The 19,389-nt window shown below is 40.3% G+C and overlaps 1 protein-coding gene across 1 annotated transcript in view; it reads right to left on the bottom strand.

Annotated features, from left to right (window-relative positions):
* The window catches only part of olfml3b (olfactomedin-like 3b), a 31,361-nt gene that overhangs the window by 1,221 nt on the left and 10,751 nt on the right, over nt 1–19,389 (bottom strand). Inside the window, exon 2 of the mRNA XM_039747287.1 lies at nt 3,293–3,578. Coding sequence (XP_039603221.1) covers nt 3,293–3,578 — 286 coding nt within the window. The remainder of the gene's footprint in view (nt 1–3,292; nt 3,579–19,389) is intronic.

Raw genomic sequence — 19,389 nt, 5'->3', positions numbered from 1 at the left:
TATAAAAGAGGAAACTAATTTAAAAATTAAACTTTGTGGCAAAAGACCACATAACCATGTTTAAGACCAGATGTCCTAGAGAATTTAAGATAAATACAATTGTGGGAAACTGCCATATTTAAGATTATGCTGTGTTTATGTATTTCTTGACCCCCCGATGGACTGGTACCCTCTCTGTGTCTATTTCCTACCCTATGCAAGGAGCTGCTGCGATAGTCTGCCTGATTCTGAGTTGGATTAGACTGGTTTAAAAATGACTGACTGACTGAATGCACCCCTAGCCTCAACCAACACAGGTTATTTACTCATCTAGTTGTGTTCTTGTTTGACATTAAGTTCACCTTCTAACAGAACAATGATCCTAAGCAAACAAATGACTTAGGGACGACTCTGGGAATGTTCTTCAGTTGCCCAGACAGCGCTCAGGCTTGAACCTAATTGAACATTTCTGAAGAGACCTGAAAATAGCTGTTCACCAATGGTCTCCACCCAGCCTGACAGAGCTTGAGAGGATCTGCAGAGATAAATGGTAGAACATCACCAACTCAAAGTGTGGGGACCTCAGGCTGTACTAGCTGGAAAAGGGGCTTCAACTAAGTACCGAGGGAAGAGTATGAATACTTGCATTAATGGGACTTTTCATTTTTTTACTTTTACTAAATTTACAAAAATTCCTATCAGGGAGGGCAATATAACATAATTATCTTGGGAAACTTCGATGTAAAGCTAAATGAAACCTTCAAACCCCCCAAGCCTGCTAGACGGCAGCATCCCTGGGCTTTGGTACCTGTTCAGAAACCTGCAGGGAATGATGGGAATAAGAGTCCAGTGGGGTAGCCCGATTTTGATCCGTGGGAGCTGCAAGGGGGTGATGCCAGGAGTTACACTCCCTACTTTGTGGGACTTCCAATTGATCTGGAAGTGCTTCCATTGGGCTGTGCCCTAGCACCAGAAGGACTCCCAGGTCAAACATAAAAAAGCCATTCATCCAAGCAAGTTGGAGTTTGGTGTGGAGGGCAGACAAAGCTCGTCTGGTAAGTGTGAAGGAGGGACAAGGAGAGAAGAATTATATTTGTTTTTTGCCACCTTTGAGGCCTTTGTGCAAGGTATTATTCTTAACAACGCTTTTATTAATACCAGGACTTGTGTATGTGAGATTGTGTCTGGGGTTTGGGGTTCTGCAGTGCACCCTGGTGGTCACTATATATAGAGAGAGTTTTAGGGTCAGGCCTGGTTGGAGCTATGAGGTCTATTTGGAGTTTTTAGGGCTAATCTTTGAATTAAGGCATTTCATACATGGCACACTCACTTACACCAGACCAATTTAGAGTCACCAATTAATGTAGCCTGTATTTCTTTATGATATGGGAGGACCCAAAAGAATACCAATGGAGCCATAGGAAAAGAGTTATACTTTAGTAAAATTGGTGAGTAATTAATTTCATACTAAGAGAAGAAAAGAAACATACTTGTGTAGCTTTGGGTGGCAAAACCATTGAACTGAACAAGGGCACAAAGAGAAGCGTAAATACACAATGTACAGGACACTTAAGACAGAAAGCATTTTAATTTCACTAAAATATAATAAATAAATATGTAAAATGTATTGTACTGTACATAGCACACTTCACAAGATGCTTTACAATGCATCCAGAATTTACACATCTAGGTATAGTATGTCCAAATAATTACAAAAAAATCTTATATAATAAGCTACCATGGCTGTCCGTTTGTCTGTCCAGGATTTTAACTCACTTGTAGCTTACAAACCGTTTGAACTATTGACCTGAAAATTGGTGCACATACACTACATGACATCTACTATCCACTTTCGGGGTGATGATTGACCTCCAAGGTTAATCTTCTTTTTATATTTATTTCATTTTGTTGTAGAATCAACTCTCGGGGGCAGCCAATGGGCGCCATTCTCATCCCTACCACCTTCGTCATCACTTCCCCTACCTTTTCATATCTTAAATCATTCTTGAGGCAGATTGAAGACTTAAGTGCCAGCTTAAGTGAAAAATTAAAGAAAACGTACTAAGTAATTGCAACACAAACACTGACTTAATCAGTTTTAACGTGTAAAGATGCCGACGAAAGAAGAGAAGAAGCGGGCCACTAGGGTGGAGAAAAGAAGAGCTGCCCAGGAAGCAGCAAGCACATCAACCTCTGAGCAAACAAATGCTAAACGTACAGAGAAAGAGGATGAAAACTAGGAATGCTCAAGTCAAGTGTATTCACTGCATGTTATCGTGCATTGCGCCATTACTGATATGCAGTGATACCCTGAGATATGAGTTTAATTACGTTCCGTGACCGAGCTCGTAAGTCAAAATGCTCGTATCTCAAATCAATTTTCCCCATTGAAATTAATTGAAATGAGATTAACTCGTGCCAGCCCCCAGAAAACCACCCCAATTTTTTGTTAAATGTTTTCAACATAAGAAAAATGTATTTATAATGAACAAATATTGTATACGAACAAAATAAAACCTAATACATAAAAGAGAATATAAAGAAATAAACAGATGTTGGCGAAGCCAATTAGCGTATTGTAATGTGTTTTTTCTTTTACTTCACTTTTGGTTAACTTAGTTTTCTTCTTCACTAGTTTTTTTCTTTTTTGCCACGCTTTCGTCACTTTCATTCGCAGGGCGTTTCAATAGAAACCTGTCCAAGGAGCTTTGTTTAGTCCTCCCCTTTAGAATGTCTCTGAAATGAGAACCTCTGTATGTTGCTGCGTCTGTTCCATCAACTTCTCTGTCATCAGTTCTTCGGAATGTGCAACAACAAGCTCTTTGATGGCTCGTATTTCGAATTTTGTCTGGTAACTCAAGGCAAAAAATCGAACTAGTGATGGCTCGTATCTCAAAAAACTTGTACATTGGGGCACTCGTATCTCAAGGTACCACTGTATATATATGTACCAAGGCAGAAACACCCACAGAATGTTGTTGATGTAGCATATACATTGAAAGAAACACAAATGTGCTAATTTGCCTCATATGCACCAACATTTAGATAACCAGTAATGCACATAATGAAAATTACACTCATGGAGTTAGATACGCGCATACAAATAAGTTCGCAAATGTTGCTCTATAGATGTTGGCAGTTGCCTCGTAATCAGACACTAGAGGCTTGTTCTGTTAACATGCTCCTGCTTGGACAAAACAAAGACATTCAATAGTCAGAAGACTGATCTATGGTGTAAATCAGTAAATGTATGTGGACACCTCGAGTCTACAGCATTATGGCAAACCAAACAGCACCTTACCAGCTCACCTACCTGTTAGTTTCTCGTACTTGCCCTTGTTCTTCTCCTTCACTCTAGTGACCTGCTGTTCAACAAGCTTGTCATCCACTTCCACACATGGTGGGGCAGGGTTTTGGGTCTCCAGGTAGTCCATCTCCCTCTCCATGCGATCAACACGGGTGTTGACATTTTCCATATCAGAACGCAGCGTCTCTCGTTCTTTCTCTACGTTCTCTAAGACACCAACAATTTGCTGTTTGAAGTCCCTCAGTTCCGTCGCGTATCGATTGGTCTGATCGTGCCACACTGAAATGCGGTCCTACAAAAAGAAAGGGGGTGTGAGTCTGAATTGTTTGTTTTCTGTCTGAGTAATCTGCCAGTTTAACTTCAAACTTTGTATCATGTTCTTGTCCACATGAGGTGTACTATGTAAAGGGTGTTATGTGAAAATAAAGACTAACTGATTTTAGCAAAATTAAGATTTTCAAATATAATTCAATATGGAGCAATGTGATGTAACTCTTGATTAACAAAGTGTGCTCATTACTCAATAAAGGGTGATATATAAAATAAAAATTGTCTTTTACATTGTCACACACATGTGCATGGGAGACAGTTCAAGGGCTCAAATAAATGTGTTTCTCCTCCGGACAAGGGGTTGGCGCTGTTCTCTAACTCTTTTTCCTCTTTCCTTCTCAGAAAATCAGAAGAACCTGCCTCATAAAAAACATCACTTCCACTCCTGCCTCACTATGACATCATTTCCACTTCCAGTCCCACCTCTTCCTATCAGTTAGCTATATAGTGGCCATGTTTGTCATTATACCTCTGTTTTGGACTCAAGTTTGTAAAGACATACTATGCTTTTTTGCCTTTTATCCACCCTCATCTTTTCAACTATACAGGGTGGCTACCCTAAACCTTTTCCTGTCTCTCTCTGTTTATTTTAAGAAGATTCCAGTCCCAGACATAATTCAGCATAGAGACTTCATTCAGCACAGAGTAACATAATATAACATAACCCTTCTTTAGTTTTTAAAGAAATTCATGATGGTGTGCTCTCTGGTCCAGGCTTTACATTAAACAGCAACTTGTTAACTCCTTTACTGACTGTGTTTTGGTGTGATGAAGGTGATTCCCATGACAAGCATAATATCACTGACTCTCACTGAGACAATTTAGATTTGACAACTATATGGAGGTACACACTCTTAAAAATAAAGGTGGTTCTTCAGATCTCTGCCATAGGGGAACTATTTTTGGTTCCTGAAAGACCTATCTGCATGAAGGTCCCAGAGAGAACCTTTACTTATTTAGATCCATAACAGGCTCCATACTGTAAATAACCATGAATGGATGGCAACAGATTTGTAAAATCTCAATAGAACATGATTTTAAAAGGACAGTACCTGCATACAATAACACAGGCTAACTCCAGGTTTTCCTAATCTGTTAGTGTTCTACAAGCTAGTCCAACATATCAAGTTTTATATACATATTAGGAAGTTTTTCAAAGCAGAAAGAACTACATTTGCAAACAGCCTACCCCAGAATGAAATGGTGCTTTGTCAAGCAATAGTTCCATGAGAAACCATACAATCCAGTAAAGAACCACATAGTGCCATGAAAGAACATTATTTTTAAGAGTGTACTTTAACCTTCTCAGCTGACAGATGTCAGGCAAGAGGCCTTAGCCTGAAAATTTTGTGAAGCTTAACAGAAGTGCATTTTATTCTGGTAAATAACCAGGGGGACAAATAAAATTCTATCTATCTATCTATCTATCTATCTATCTATCTATCTATCTATCTATCTATCTATCTATCTATCTATCTATCTATCTATCTATCTATCTATCTATCTATCTATCTATCTATTGTGGTGGATTGCCGGCATTTCACTCTGGCCCTCAACCCCAGGCCGCCAGGAGGAGCTCTCCCGACAGCATGATCATGCCCCGAGTTTCAGCAGGGCATCATGGACTATGTAGTGTTTGTACACAGCCCTGCTGGATACCTTGGGGGCCACCAGGCGTCGCTGTAGGGGGGCTCGTAGGCTCTTATGTGCCCTATAAACCGGGAGTGCGTCACGGTCACGTGACAGGAAGAAATGACGTACTCCCGGGTTGAAGAAAAGGACTATTTACCCTGACCCGAAAGGAATAAGGACTTGTTGACTATTGGGCAGAAACACTTCCGGGTCAAGAGGTATAAAAGGATTATGGGAACTCACAGACGATGAGCTGAGTTGGGAGGCAGGGTGGCTAAGCGTCTGGGAGTGGAGGATTGGTTTATTATTATTATTGTTATTGGAGTATTGAGAATTGTGGAGAGGAGCGTGCTTTGTGCACTTTATTATTATAATAAATATCATCATTGGATTTTTACCTGGTGTCTGACGTATAGTCTGAGGGTACAAGGGTGCGAGAAGCCCTATTCTATTACACTATCTATCTATCTATCACAGTCCCAGGTTCAAATAATGTAAAGTTTATTTACCAAAAATCCTCCAAAAGTAGCACAAGCACAAATACAGGTTTTCCTTCTCTCTCTTTCAATACTCTCTCTCCTTTCATTTCCTCTACCAGTGGACTGCCCTGCTCCAGTCGATTGTTGCCTTCCTTCCTGCCAGCTCCAACTCACCTGGATAACGTAGTGCGGTCCCTTTTATTAATGACTCAGGAATACTTCCGGTACCGGGGCACTGCCTGTCGGAAGTACTGCCTGGTCACATGACAGTCCCATATATTAGGGAGTGCATCTCTCTACAGCGCCTCCTTGTAGCACCCATGGTTCTCAGTAGGGCTGTATTGCCAGACTACATCTACCAGCATTCCTTGCTGATTCCTGAATGGGTGCCATCATGGAGGGCTACTGCCATCTAGCATCTGGAGGAACTAGATATCTATCTCTGTGACAGACTTTCCCTGTCCTTCCCTTTCCTCCCATCCTGGGAAGGTGCTGGAACCACGTCCTGCTGGAATGTTCATCCATCCCCTAGGGCAGCCTTGTTTGGGTGTGAGCTCCTTCCTTCTCTTGGCTGGGATACCATTCTCTATCCTCAGGACATCCCAGGCATCTTCCCAAATCCCTGCTGGGATGCATGTCCATCCCGTATGCCTCCTACACTCTCTATCGATCTAAATTAATTCTTCTGTCTAATTTTTACTATTGCTCATTATTCTTCTACCCAGGTTTAGTTATATTTCTTGTAAATTATGTGCTTCTGAGTCCTAAACTTGAAAGAAACTTTGTACTGATGGATATGATGTACTTCTTAACTGCAGAACTGACCAGAAGTATCTTTAGTTTTTTTATCTGCTTTCAGTGTCCAAGCCCACCCTACTCTGTAACCCTGAGGGTCTATAGTATATAACTATATGGCTGAGGCTTTCTTTTTGAGTATGTGGGGATAGTTATGTCTGTGCAAATGAATAATCACCCTAATTAAAGGAACAGGTTTCTTTATTTCTTTGATTACCTCCACAATATGACTACTTAATGCATCTCTAATTGGAGAGACAAAGGATATCTGATATGATCTGTAGCTTGGAAAGAGGGAAAAGATTATAAATAGGGGAAAGACAAAAATATAAAGAAACAGAAATGCGCACTTAAGAGCAGACATGAGGAAATCAGATTGAGATAAGAGAAGACACACAGGTTCATCTGTTCAAAATGTCTCTGCTGACTCCACTCATTTATTTTATACTAGCCGTTTCTCACGGCTCCACCAGGATAGTAGTGAAGCAGGACAAACTTTAAAAATCAATAAACAAAAAGGTATCGCTAGCTAAGCGGAGGAAAGTTATGCTCCAAAACACAAAGGTAGACCAACTCCCTACTCCTGATGTCAGGCTTCCCTCTCCCCTCTGCCCACAGCCTCTCTCTCAGATTAGCGGAAATATATCGCTCCTGCAAGTGAACTACGATTCTTAGCGTGATGAGAGAAGTCACAATATCAACTGGAATGTTCAAGCATATTATAGAAAAAGCCTGATCTAAATCCGTTAAGTAGTTCTCTTGTTTGCTAGCTAAGCGGATGTAAGGTACGCCCTGAGGCTGGCGCGTGAGTGGGGAGGGCCCCGCAGCCCGCTGCATCGCTCTCAAATTTGCACAAATAAATCGGGACCGCAAAAGAACTATGATACTTAGCACAATGACAGAGGTCACAACATTAAAACGGAATGTTCAAGCAAATTATAGAAAATTCCCAATCTAAAACCGTTAAGTAGTTCTCTCGTGAAAAGCGGACATACATACAGAAAGACAGACGGACGGACAGACAGACAGACAGACAGACGTTGGTTTTTATATAGAGAGAGATTAGTTTAAATAAAATTAGTTAACCAATTAATTGATCATTCAACTTATCAATTTATTGTGTCCATTTATGACTTGCAATTGTGTGTAGTTAAGCCCTGGCCAGGACCAGAATATCACTGAGGCATGAAGACTGGCAGGTGGCAAAACTGCTCCTTGGCAGCTCCATGCCATCCTGTAGTAGGTGTTAGTAGAGAAGCCAGTCGATGTTGCAGGCACAAAAACTCATACAGATGTGCAGGACAGACGGTGCAGCAGGATAATTTGTGTTTCAGTTTAAGGCTGTAGGACTGATAATGCAGCAGTGAGCTTCAAGTGCCCACAAGGGTGCAGGACAAACAGTACAGCACAGTGTTTTGTAGACACTCATGGCATTGTGTATGCAGAATAATACAGCAAAGAGTATTGTAGAGTCTCATCAGTCATGATGCATAAATATAGCTTTGGGATGTTTGGGGCATTGTGGAGTACGAACAAAGGATATCGCAGCAGAGTGCTCTTGTGGACTCTTATGAGGGAGTAAGATGGACGATGCAGCAGGATGACTTGTGGACTTTCATAGGCATGTGCATTATGGGTGCTTTTGTAGACTCTAATGGGCACCTCCCCTTGTCAGCAACAAAAGGCACCTAAAAATAGTAATTAAGTGCATTATGTGCTATTAGAGACAAACAGCAAGAAGCATTCAGACTTGGACTCTGTGAGCAATTGTAAGTATAAAGTATTCCTTCCATCTCTGCTCACTCACAATTTCAATGCACAGTATTTTTGCAAGAATTTTAGTTTTGAATAATGTGATGTTATTTTAATATCCATCCGTCCATTTTCCAACCCGCTGAATCTGAACACAGGGTCACGGGGGTCTGCTGGAGCCAATCCCAGCCAACACAGGGCACAAGGCAGGAACCAATCCTGGGCAGGGTGCCAACCCACCGCAGGACTGTTATTTTAATATAATTTTATAAATATTTTTATAGAATTTGTGTATTGGTTTTGAAAGGATGGTTCAATGGTGTAGCATTAATTAAGGATTAGGGGTTCAATTCCTGACCCTGTCACTGTTTGTATGAACAGTACATTTTGTCCTCAAGTTCACATGAATTATTCCCACATACTTCAATTTCCTTTAACATGTTTGATTAAACTAGCCTTCTATCACAGTGTTTATAGGTTTATAAGGTCATATTGTCAGTGGATGTGTACTTACTGTAAGCATTTCTCAAAGCAGACTGGCCTCCTGTCTGGGGTCAGCTCCTGTCTTAAGCGCATTATTGTCAGAAAATGTTTTGCTCCTCCATAATACAACAATGTTCTAGAGAGAATCTTAAAATAGACAATTTTTACATTGGTGTCATGGTAGCATATTTTGGGCTGGATCAGCTGCCTCAGTATTCCAGATAATGGGTTACCTTCCAGTCCAACAACTGTGCACAATGTTTTTTTATTCTATTTAACACAATTTGCACAAAATGGCCACTGTAAGTTTTCCCACTACTACTAAGACTGAGCCCATTCAGGAGGGGATTTGCCTCCTTGAGAACTCGAGGTGGAATTAGTGGACTTGGAAATAAATGCGTGAATGTTATGCAAGGGTGGCATGCTGGAGCAGTGGGTAGTGCCGCTGCCTCGCAGTAAGGAGACCCGGGTTTGCTTCCCGGGTCCTCCTTGCGTGGACTTTGCATGTTCTCCCCGTGTCTGCATGGGTTTCCTCCGGTGCTCCGGTTTCCTCCCACAGTCCAAAGACATGAAGGTTAGGTGCATTTTTGATTCTAAATTATGCCTAGTGTGTGCTTGGTGTGTGTGCGCACCCTGCCTGGGGTTGGTTTCCTGCCTTGCACCCTGTGTTGGCTGGGATTGGCTCCGGCAGACACCCGTGACCCTGTAGTTAGGAGGTAGCGGGTTGGATAATAGATCGATGTTATGCAAGCTCACATTTCTGGCTTAGCTCACGTAGCAGGTGGGTTCAGGAAATGGACCAATGAATTTCACAATTTCATTGTTCTTATCAACTATTATTGGATAATACATTCATGCAATATTAAACAGCAGCAGTAGTAGCCATAGTAGTAATACTGACACATGTGCAGAGTACAGTGAAATTCTTACTTGCATGTCCGACCAACATGCATGATAAGCAAGAATCTATTAAAACGCAGAATTTCAAAAATGATCTCATATGCATTCATTTTTATGACTAATTGAAACAATTATCCATATAATTAATGCAATATTTATTTTCAAGATGAGACAGACAACGGGATTCTGCCTAGAAATTCTGAAGGACAAATTGCAGGTAATAAGGAGAACTAATTGGAGATTTGTTTGTTAGCAGAAGTAGAAAAAGTGCAAGGAAAAAGAAAAAAGAAAATGACAGTTATCAGTAGAGCAGTCTGCATCCCCCCTTCCTGTTAGAGATCTTGAAGGAAGACCTGTTAACAAGCAGTAGGGGACCCAGTATTTGTGCCATCTAATTTATTCAACATGCATGAAAGATCAGATAATTGAGCAAAAACCTTGTGGATAAACAAGACAAATTATACTGCAGTAATGTCCATTAGGAATAACACTATATAAAAATGACTGAAGTGAATAACATCTGTTTAGATACATAGCTGCCCCTGTGCTCCTCCACTCGAAGGTCTGTGTACAGCTTTTCTGTCTATTCCTATCCTTACATGCCCCCCAGTGTTTCTGGGTAAGTGTCCCTCATCTCTCTCCATAATTGTTCATGTTTGTCCGTCTTTCTCCTTCTTTCCTTTATAAGTGTGTGTGTATGTCTGACATTCACCTCCACCAACACCACCGACCCAGACTGCAGGTAAGTAAGTTTCCCTCCACTCTCTTTTCATTCATTGTTCATGTTTGTCTGTTCCCTTATAAGTGTGTGTGTGTGTATTTCTGTCCCCCAGTAAGTCTGTATATGCTGACGCTTCTCAGCACTGTGTGTAAGTGCTGTAAGTTGATGTCCCTCCGCTCTCCTTTCTTCATTGATCTTGTCTGTCCCCCTTGTAAGTGTGTACACTTTTGCCCCCCTTTACACCCGTCTAACCCAGCATACATCCCACACCATAAATGTAGAGTATATCAGAAGTTGAACCTCTATTTTAATGTTGTGTTCATGTCACCCTGTCATTACACTCCTTACAAGAGTGTAAATCGGTTCCCCTTAGGGTGACCTGATGTCTCTTATTTTCCAAGGCAGTTCCACATTTTTTGCCAAATCTTGGTGTCCCAACTCATTTGTTCCATATTTTAAATATAACTTATTTCTCAGTTCACTGACATATGCTGCCAGGGCAGCATGAATGTCATTCAAGAAAGAACACATTGCTTTAGGAACAAAAAATACCATTCTAATCAGATATTCTGCATTTATTAAGCAAAGCTTCCAAACTTGGAAACTGTGCAAGTGCCTGAGATGTCTTGCTTTATCCACATGCTTAATCTATACTAATAAAAGGCAAAGCCCTCACTGACTGACTGACTGACTGACTCACTCACTCACTCACTCACTCATCACTAATTCTCTAACTTCCCGTGTAGGTAGAAGGCTGAAATTTGGCAGGCTCATTCCTTACAGCTTACTTACAAAAGTTAATCAGGTTTCATTTCGAAATTCTACATGTAACGGTCATAACTGAATCCTACTTACGTACATATATATGGCCATAGCCTACAGCTCAGTCGCCGTGTGAGGCGGAGTTGCGTCCCCCATCCCACGCAATCCACGTAGTTGGCTGCCTGCCTATATTGCATCCCACATACCCAGGCCTCTCACGTAATTGAGTGCCTGCCCATATAAGGCCGTCTGTCAGCAGCAATCCAATAGATACGCTGCCGCTAAGAGTCGTTTGTCATGCCTAAGACGAATACGATATTCGCGAGATCACGCTGCCCAGAGGGGACTGGGCGGTCTCTTGGTCTGGAATCCTTGCAGATTTTATTTTTTTTCTCCAGCCTCTGGAGTTTTTTTTTTGTTTTTTCTGTCCACCCTGGCCATTGGACCTTACTTATTCTATGTTAATTAATGTTGACTTATTTTTATTTTTTATTGTGTCTTCTATTTTTCTATTCTTCATTTTGTAAAGCACTTTGAGCTACATTTTTTGTATGAAAATATGCTATATAAATAAATGTTGTTGTTGTTGTTGTTGAGATACAAGTTTAGTGAGTAAACGAGACTTTTCATCACTTTGTAACAGAGTTAAAATTGCTGGTGAAGGACTGTGCTTATGCAAATGAAGATGAGATGGTCAGGGATAGAATAGTGTTTGGCACAAACTCAGCAAAAGTGCGAGAGAAACTTTTAAGTGCCAGGTCTGAGCTAACATTAAATAAAGCCGTGGACATCGCAAGATCGCATGAGATAGCACAAGCACAGCTGAGAAGCTTCTATGCATGTACTCCGAGCGGCTCACGTGAACTGACTGTGAACGCAGTACGCAGGGAACAAGGAAGAGCTCCAAAGAGCGCTGAACAAAAAACGCATTACACAATTGAGAAGGCAGCAAAAGAATATGAAGCGTGTGACGCATACAAGCATATTCATAAGTGCAGCTACTGCAGAAACAAAGCTCACGGTGGAAAAAGTCAATGTCCAGCTAAAGGAAAAATGTGGTAAATTGAAGCACTTCACTAAAGTTGCAGGACTGGGAAAGGTAAACACATGCATGCAGTGTGTGATGTCTCAGATAAAGAGGAAGACGAGCTGTTTATTGATGCAGTAAGAAAGGAACAACCCTCTGATGCTGAACAAGCCTTTGTAGAAATATCAAATATAAAGCTTAAGTTTAAATCAAGTTCATAGACACGCTGCCACTAAATATTTGCAGGCAAATCCACAACTTATTACCGGGAATGCCTGTTAAACATCGTAGATTCACGAGTACCGTACCGTATTTTGGGTAGTGAACACTTCGATGAATGAAACCTGTTATCTTTACAACGGTTGACAAACACGGAATGTAACTTGAACACAACACATCCTCCAAATACGAACCTGATTGAAAGAAATAATGATAATCAAATACTTGATGACAGCAACACTCATAACAGTCACAAAACAATTACTTTGACAATCATGTTACGTTTTTTTAAAATATTTCCTTTTCTTTCTCTCACACTACTTCTCCGCTGCGAAGCGTGGGTATTTTGCTAGTCTATTAATATAACTAAATATTTGGGCTCTTTTAATGAAGAACTTACAGAAAGAATTTGAATTTATGAATATATATATATATATATATATCGAATCTGGACAGTGCTTAGATGGGAGATCATAATGGAAAACCTAGGGTTGCTGCTGTAACAGGTGTTGGTGTGGCCATCAGTGCGCACTTACCCTGTAATCTGTTTCTGGCTCCCAATGCTCCAGCACAGTGATGGGAACACAGTACTGCAAATATGTTGCCCTGCTTCAGATGAGACATACAACCTGAAGTCCTGATTCTCTCTGGTCATAAAAGATCTCTGGGCATCCTTCATAAAGAGTATAGTGTTTCCTGGCGTCCGGGCTAAATTACCCATAATGGCCTAGTCATTCTGGCCCCCTAATCATCCTATGTCCCTGACTGGCCAACTATCTCTCACACCCCTTCACCACCTAAAAGTTTTTTTCTTAAAAAGTATAATCCTGAAGCCATCAAAATGTATGCAATGGATGTTCTGTTTGGAACTATCCAAAGGCTCAAGGACATAGCTTCAGATCTGGTGACTGTTTGGCCAAACTAATCCAAAAAGTCTACAATCCCAAGTTTACTTCTGCATGTACCAAATAGGAATCTATGATTTGCAATATTTTAACTAACATGTCAGTGAAAGGAGTATTTTGATATTAAGAGTGATATTCATTTGTTAGTCTTAGTACAAATGCACAAAATCTTTTGATCTTCTGAAAGGCTTTTACATTTTTTCCTGTTATTTGTTATTACGTTATTTTTTACTTTCAAGTGAAGCTTGAGTGGAATGTTCTGCTCTGACTGAAGAAACAACAGATTTTCAAGAAGAATATAAAGCGATTGAGAAATTGTCTATTAGTGAAAAGATTGCAGGATTTTGTGCAGACAATGATAAGACCATTTTATGTGGTGAGACGAGCTGGATGGAATAATGCCTGGAAAAAACAGCAGGAAAAGATGAGAAAAGACTTAAAAAGTGTTGTTTGTGCTGCACACATTATACAGAACTGTCTTGGAGGCAGTGTGATGTAGTGGTTAAGGCTTTGGGCTTCAAACCCTGAGGTTGGGTGTTTAAATTCTTCTACTGACACTGTGGAACCCTGAGCAAGTTGACTGGCCTGTGCTCCAAATGGAAAAGCAAACAAAAGGCAACCAGTTGTATCATGAATGTTGTAAGTCACCTTGGATAAAGGTGTCAGCCAAATAAGTACAGCCATGGAGAGTCTTCCAATTGATGTGGAGTATTTTGTTGTGGATACACAGTATACATAATTTGCAGAAAGTTCCCCTGCTGTGGAAAACATCATGTGTGGTCCCAGTACCAAAAAAAGTTAATTCCAGGATCCCAAGCACTTCAGATTAGTTGCTCGTACTTCATACATCATGATGACCTTTAAGAGGCTGGTCCTAAAACAGCTACAGCCCCTGGTTTCAGAGCATTTGGATCCTCTGCAGTTTGCCTATCAGATACATATGGGCATGGAAGATGTTCTCATCTAGAGGGTATATGCTCCACAGAGCGTACTCCCATTTGGACAAAGCCGGCACCACAATCAGGATAATGCTCTTTGATTTTTCCAGTGCTTTTAACACCTTTCTGCCTTATTGCCTGAGTAAAAAGCTCAAGGCTTTGCATCTTGATGTCCCCACAATCTCCTCAGTCATGGAGGACCTGACTAATAGACAGCAGTTTGTGAGGCTGAGGGACTGTGTGTCAGAAATGATGGTGTGTAATACTGCAACACCTCAGGGAACTGTCCTGTCACCGCTCCTGTTCACCCTGTACACAATGGACTACCAGCACAATACCAGCGCTTCCCATCTACAAAAATTTTCAGATGTCCATCATAGACTGAATTAATATTGGAGACGAGACAGACAGAGTACAGGAAGGCTGTGGAGGACAATGTCTTGTGGTGCAGAAACAATAATTTGCAACTCAACATCAGCAAGACAAAAGAGCTGGTGGTGGACTTTAGGCACGTGAAGGAGCCTCTGGGACAAGTCATCATCAATGGGAAGGACATGGAAATGGTGCCGAGCTACAAGTACCTAGGGGTCCATGTAAACAACAAACTGGATTGGTCTGACAACACAGTGGCACTGTTTAAGAAGGGCAACAACAGACTGCATTTCCTAAGGAGACTCAGGTCTTTTGACATGTGCTGCTGAAAATGTTCTACCAGTCCATAGTAGCCAGTGTGGTGTTCTATTCTGCAGTCTCCAGGGGAAGCAACTTAATCTCAAAAGACGCACAATGCCTGAATAAACTTATCAGGAAAGACTGCCATCACAGGGTGAACCCTGGACACACTGGAAGCAGTTGGAGAAAAGAAGATGATGGCAAAATTGGATGAAGTCATGAAAAATACCCTCCATCCCTACCAGGATGCACTGTCCTGGAGCAATTTTAGCCACAGGCTCATTCCACCATAGTGTGCTAAGAAGCGCCTCTGGGGGTCTTTTCTGCCCAGTGTTATCAGACATTTCAATGCTTCCTCCCAGGGCACTCATTAAGTTTATTTTGATATACCATTTTGAAATATCTAAACAATATACATTTATTAATTTATTTGTTTGTTTGCTTGTTTGTTTTTATTTAGAGATTGATTAATTGATTGAGTGATTGATTGCCTGTATTATCTTTCCTGTGAGTCTGTATTCTTATTTTTATGTTTTTGCTGCTGCATGCATGTGAATTTCCACTTGAGATTAATAAAGTATAGTTAATCTGTTTTAATTTAATCAGAATTTCCTTATCTACACTGTTCATGTTGAGGAACTGAAAGGCCTCTGTGGTTTTACGCAGGTAGAGTATGTAATTTTTAAAGATTCGTCTGGGTCGGTGCTCTGGGACATCTGCAAAAGAAAAACATCTATATCGGCATGCTGTTCATTGACTATAGCTCTTCTTTAAACACCAATGTGCTCTCCAGCCTGATGCTAAAGCTCAGAGACTTTGATCTGAGCATCCCTGTCTGTGGCTGGGTGTTTGACTTCCTATGAAATAGATCTCAGTCAGTGAGGACTGGCAAAAATACCTCCTTCATGCTGTTCATTAACATTAGCATTCCACAAGTCTTCTGCTTGAGCCCACTGCTATAAGTCAATTCTCCTATGACTGTGTAGCAAAGCATGAGGGCCACAGCATCATTAAGTGTATGGACAACACCACTGTGATTGGCCTCATTAGTGACAATGATGTAGCTGCCTACAGAAGGGAGGTAAAAATCCTGGCTGTATGATACGACAACAACAACTGTTCCCTGAATGTCGACAGAACAAAGGAGGTCATTGTTGAGTGTAAGACCTCATCAACAGTACCCCTGTCCAGACAATTAGCAGTTTCAGGTTCCCGAGTGTCCAGATCACCAATTGCCTTTCATAGTTTGCCAACACCACCAACCTGCTCAAAAAGGCCCAGGAAAAGCTATTTTTCATAAGGAAGCTAAAGAGCTTTGGGGTAGGAACCAAAATACAAGTGAATTTTTACTACTGCCTTATTGAAAGTATCCTGACTGGATACATCACGATGTGGATTCATAACCAGACTTGCCAGAATTGCAAACTCCTCCAAAGGGCTGTCAGTACAGCTTATGATTGAGGAGAGCTGGATCCATCATCTCTGATGAGAGCCATCCATCCCATCCTCTATTTTCCATTCTTCTTTCTGAGAAGTGCTACTGGAGCATCACCACTCACTCCTCCTGCTTCAGGGGCAGATTCTTTCCAGAGGCCATGAGATCATTGAACTCCTAATAACCTGACCCTACCGGCCCTGCATTGAGTACTGTACCCACCTGCTGATTTATGTGTAATTATACTGTGCACAATTCCTGTGTGTTTATTGGTTTATTTATTTATGTTCTGCTACTCTTATTTATTTACTGTATTCATTTATACTGTACATTACTGCAACTGTGTCACAAGAATTTCACTATGCTATTGTAGTGAATATGACCATAAACATCTCTAATGTAAAAAATATATACAGTAGTATGGCAGTACACCATTTCTTTCTCTCAGACCAACTCTTGAATGAATATTTCACATATACAGAAAGCATACTTTCTTTCTCAAGACAAATGCCCCGCAGTTTTAGAAAAAAAATGGCATGTGAACCTTGCGTAAAATTAAGGATTTCTTTTGTTACAGAGCATTTCACAAAGTAGGGGAGATTATTCAGTGAAAGGACATAATTGACAGAGAGGTTACACTGCTTATTCACAACCTTAGAGTGTTTGCAACCATCCGTGTAAAGGTACAGTTGGATATTTTAATCAAGGGTGGAAATATTATGACAGAAGAATATTACAGTCCTGTCAAGAGCTTTTATTCAAACTTTGTTAAATATCTGGACCACTGGAGCTGTTCATTTGAGGAATCACATAAGTGGGAGTGGGTCTTCTAAAAGCATTCTGGCATGGCCTTTTACCATTTCCATTCAAAAATCTCCTGTCTAGCTGTAGCTAATGAAAACACAATTTAATTAATGGGCTAATGAAAAAGAAATAATTCATTATATTTCTGTCTAGAATAAAGAAAATATAGGCATTGTTGATGAATGTGCAGATGTTTGTCATGAAATTGAAAAGAAAACTATAAGTTTCAATATGCAATCTGAGTCTATGCAGTTGTTTTGCATCTACCTTGAACTTCTGTTCCAATTTAGTGTGTCTTTTTGTTAATGAATAGTGTATGACAGCCAGAACATTTTTGCTTGGGTGTTACCCCAATGACGGAATTGTTATTTGTCCATGTTAATTTTGGAATTGAACGCAGTTATTTCCATGAGAAGTTATAGCAGGATAAACGCACACTGCATAAAATTGCATCAAGTGATAAAAGAACTTCCTCCACTAGACGGTGGACGTCCAGCCAGGCACTTCCTTCTAAGTCAGAATATTTTTTAATTCATTCTTGCTAAAACACATTGCAGCTGTCAGTAACACAATCCGTAAAAGCTCAAACTGAATTTAACATAAAAATCTGTGTCATTGTTATTTTTGACATGTGTAAAATGTTGACTGAAGTGCAAAAAAAATACTTCAGACAATCTGAGTGGCTGTGTATGGCTTTCTAATTCTATTGAGTTATCGTATGTGCAAGCAGCGTAAAAATAGTTGTAGATGGTATTGCAACATGGCAATACGCTTCCAGCAACTGCACAAAGGGGTGTTTAAAGTACATAAACAATATAATACTTTATCATATGAGTGGCGTGGAAGGCCGTATTGGATTGGTTTTATCCTTTGCTGTTGCCATATGCATGACCAGTGTAAATGTGTTTGTATATAGTCTTGTAAAACCATGATACACCCCAGTCGTCCCCTTTACACAATCCTCACACCCATTCCAAATTCTTTTGGTGAAAATCTAGTCACCTTAGTTTCCCAGCATGTCTGTCTCTCATCCTGACTTTATGTAAGTTACCATCCCTATACTCTCCTTCAGTGTTCATGTCTGCCTGTCATTTTCACTCTTAAAACAGCGGATGTTTGTCTATTAAAACACACAGCCACCCACCCTTATTTTGTCATGAAAAAGTATTCACAAAAGGCACTTTCACCTCTAAGGATCGTTATTTAATTATGGACATGTTAATACTGGAAATGGCTAAATTATTATTCTTTATGTACATGTACACCCCATTATAGCTATTTAAAATTCTCATATCACTCAGTTCTCCAACCAAAACACACTGCATTTATCCTTTATAAGCTGTACTAAGTCTGTGTCAAGCCAATAAAGGTGATTTCTTTTACACCCTGGCTTGAAGGCTATTTTTGGAAGATGATATCAGTCAAAAAATGAATAACTGAGAATTTCCCTTGGTCTCGCTGCCTGTCGGTAAAGTCATTTTAAGCTAATTAACAAAGTTCCCAAATGCCTATATCACATTATCTTTCACGTATATGCACACTGGTTAGTTTATCTGAGCTTAAAAATATACATTCTAATAAAGGACAGAGCTCCATTTTTTACATTTGATTTACATTTGGATAACATTCCTAAAATTCTTATCTATATGCATAAATGTGTCCCACAATCTAAAAACACATTGTTATTCCCGTCAAATTTGTTTTGCTGCTTGTTCAAAAGAAAAACAGATTAATGGTTCCCTTTTTCTCCTCTCCGTTTCCCCTCTTCTAAAATGGTCTCAACCTTAGCCCACCCCATGCTCTAAAACTTTACTTCTCTTGCTGGCTTTTGCACCTTGTCTTCTGCAGTTTCTCCCCTCATCCCCGGACAGCACTACGGCATTAATCCTGTCAGTCAGAGCTACCTGTGACTGCATTTGCCTTCCTCCAAACCTTTTTGCTAAACTCCTGTTTAAATACATACAGTGCATTACCCAAAAGCTACATCTTCCTAAAATAAAATACAAACAAATCAAATATCACACATCTTATTTAATAAATTGAAAAAACATAAATTGTTATCTTCATTACAACCCTTCAGTCGCCTCCAGTGTCTCTCTATCATTAATCCCTCTTTTTACATAAATATGTATGTCTGTCCCTTAAATGTTAATGCAGTTCATACTCATTTCCGGTGCCGCATCCGAGTGGCAGCCTTTCCAGCAGCTCCGTGTATGACTTTATCTTTTTACCTTTTTATCTGTTTTTTT

This window comes from Polypterus senegalus, chromosome 3 (assembly GCF_016835505.1).
Source record: "Polypterus senegalus isolate Bchr_013 chromosome 3, ASM1683550v1, whole genome shotgun sequence".
Classification (NCBI taxonomy): Eukaryota; Metazoa; Chordata; class Cladistia; order Polypteriformes; family Polypteridae; genus Polypterus; species Polypterus senegalus.
Note: the sequence above shows the minus strand (reverse complement) of the source record. Positions and strands in the feature narration are given on the sequence as shown.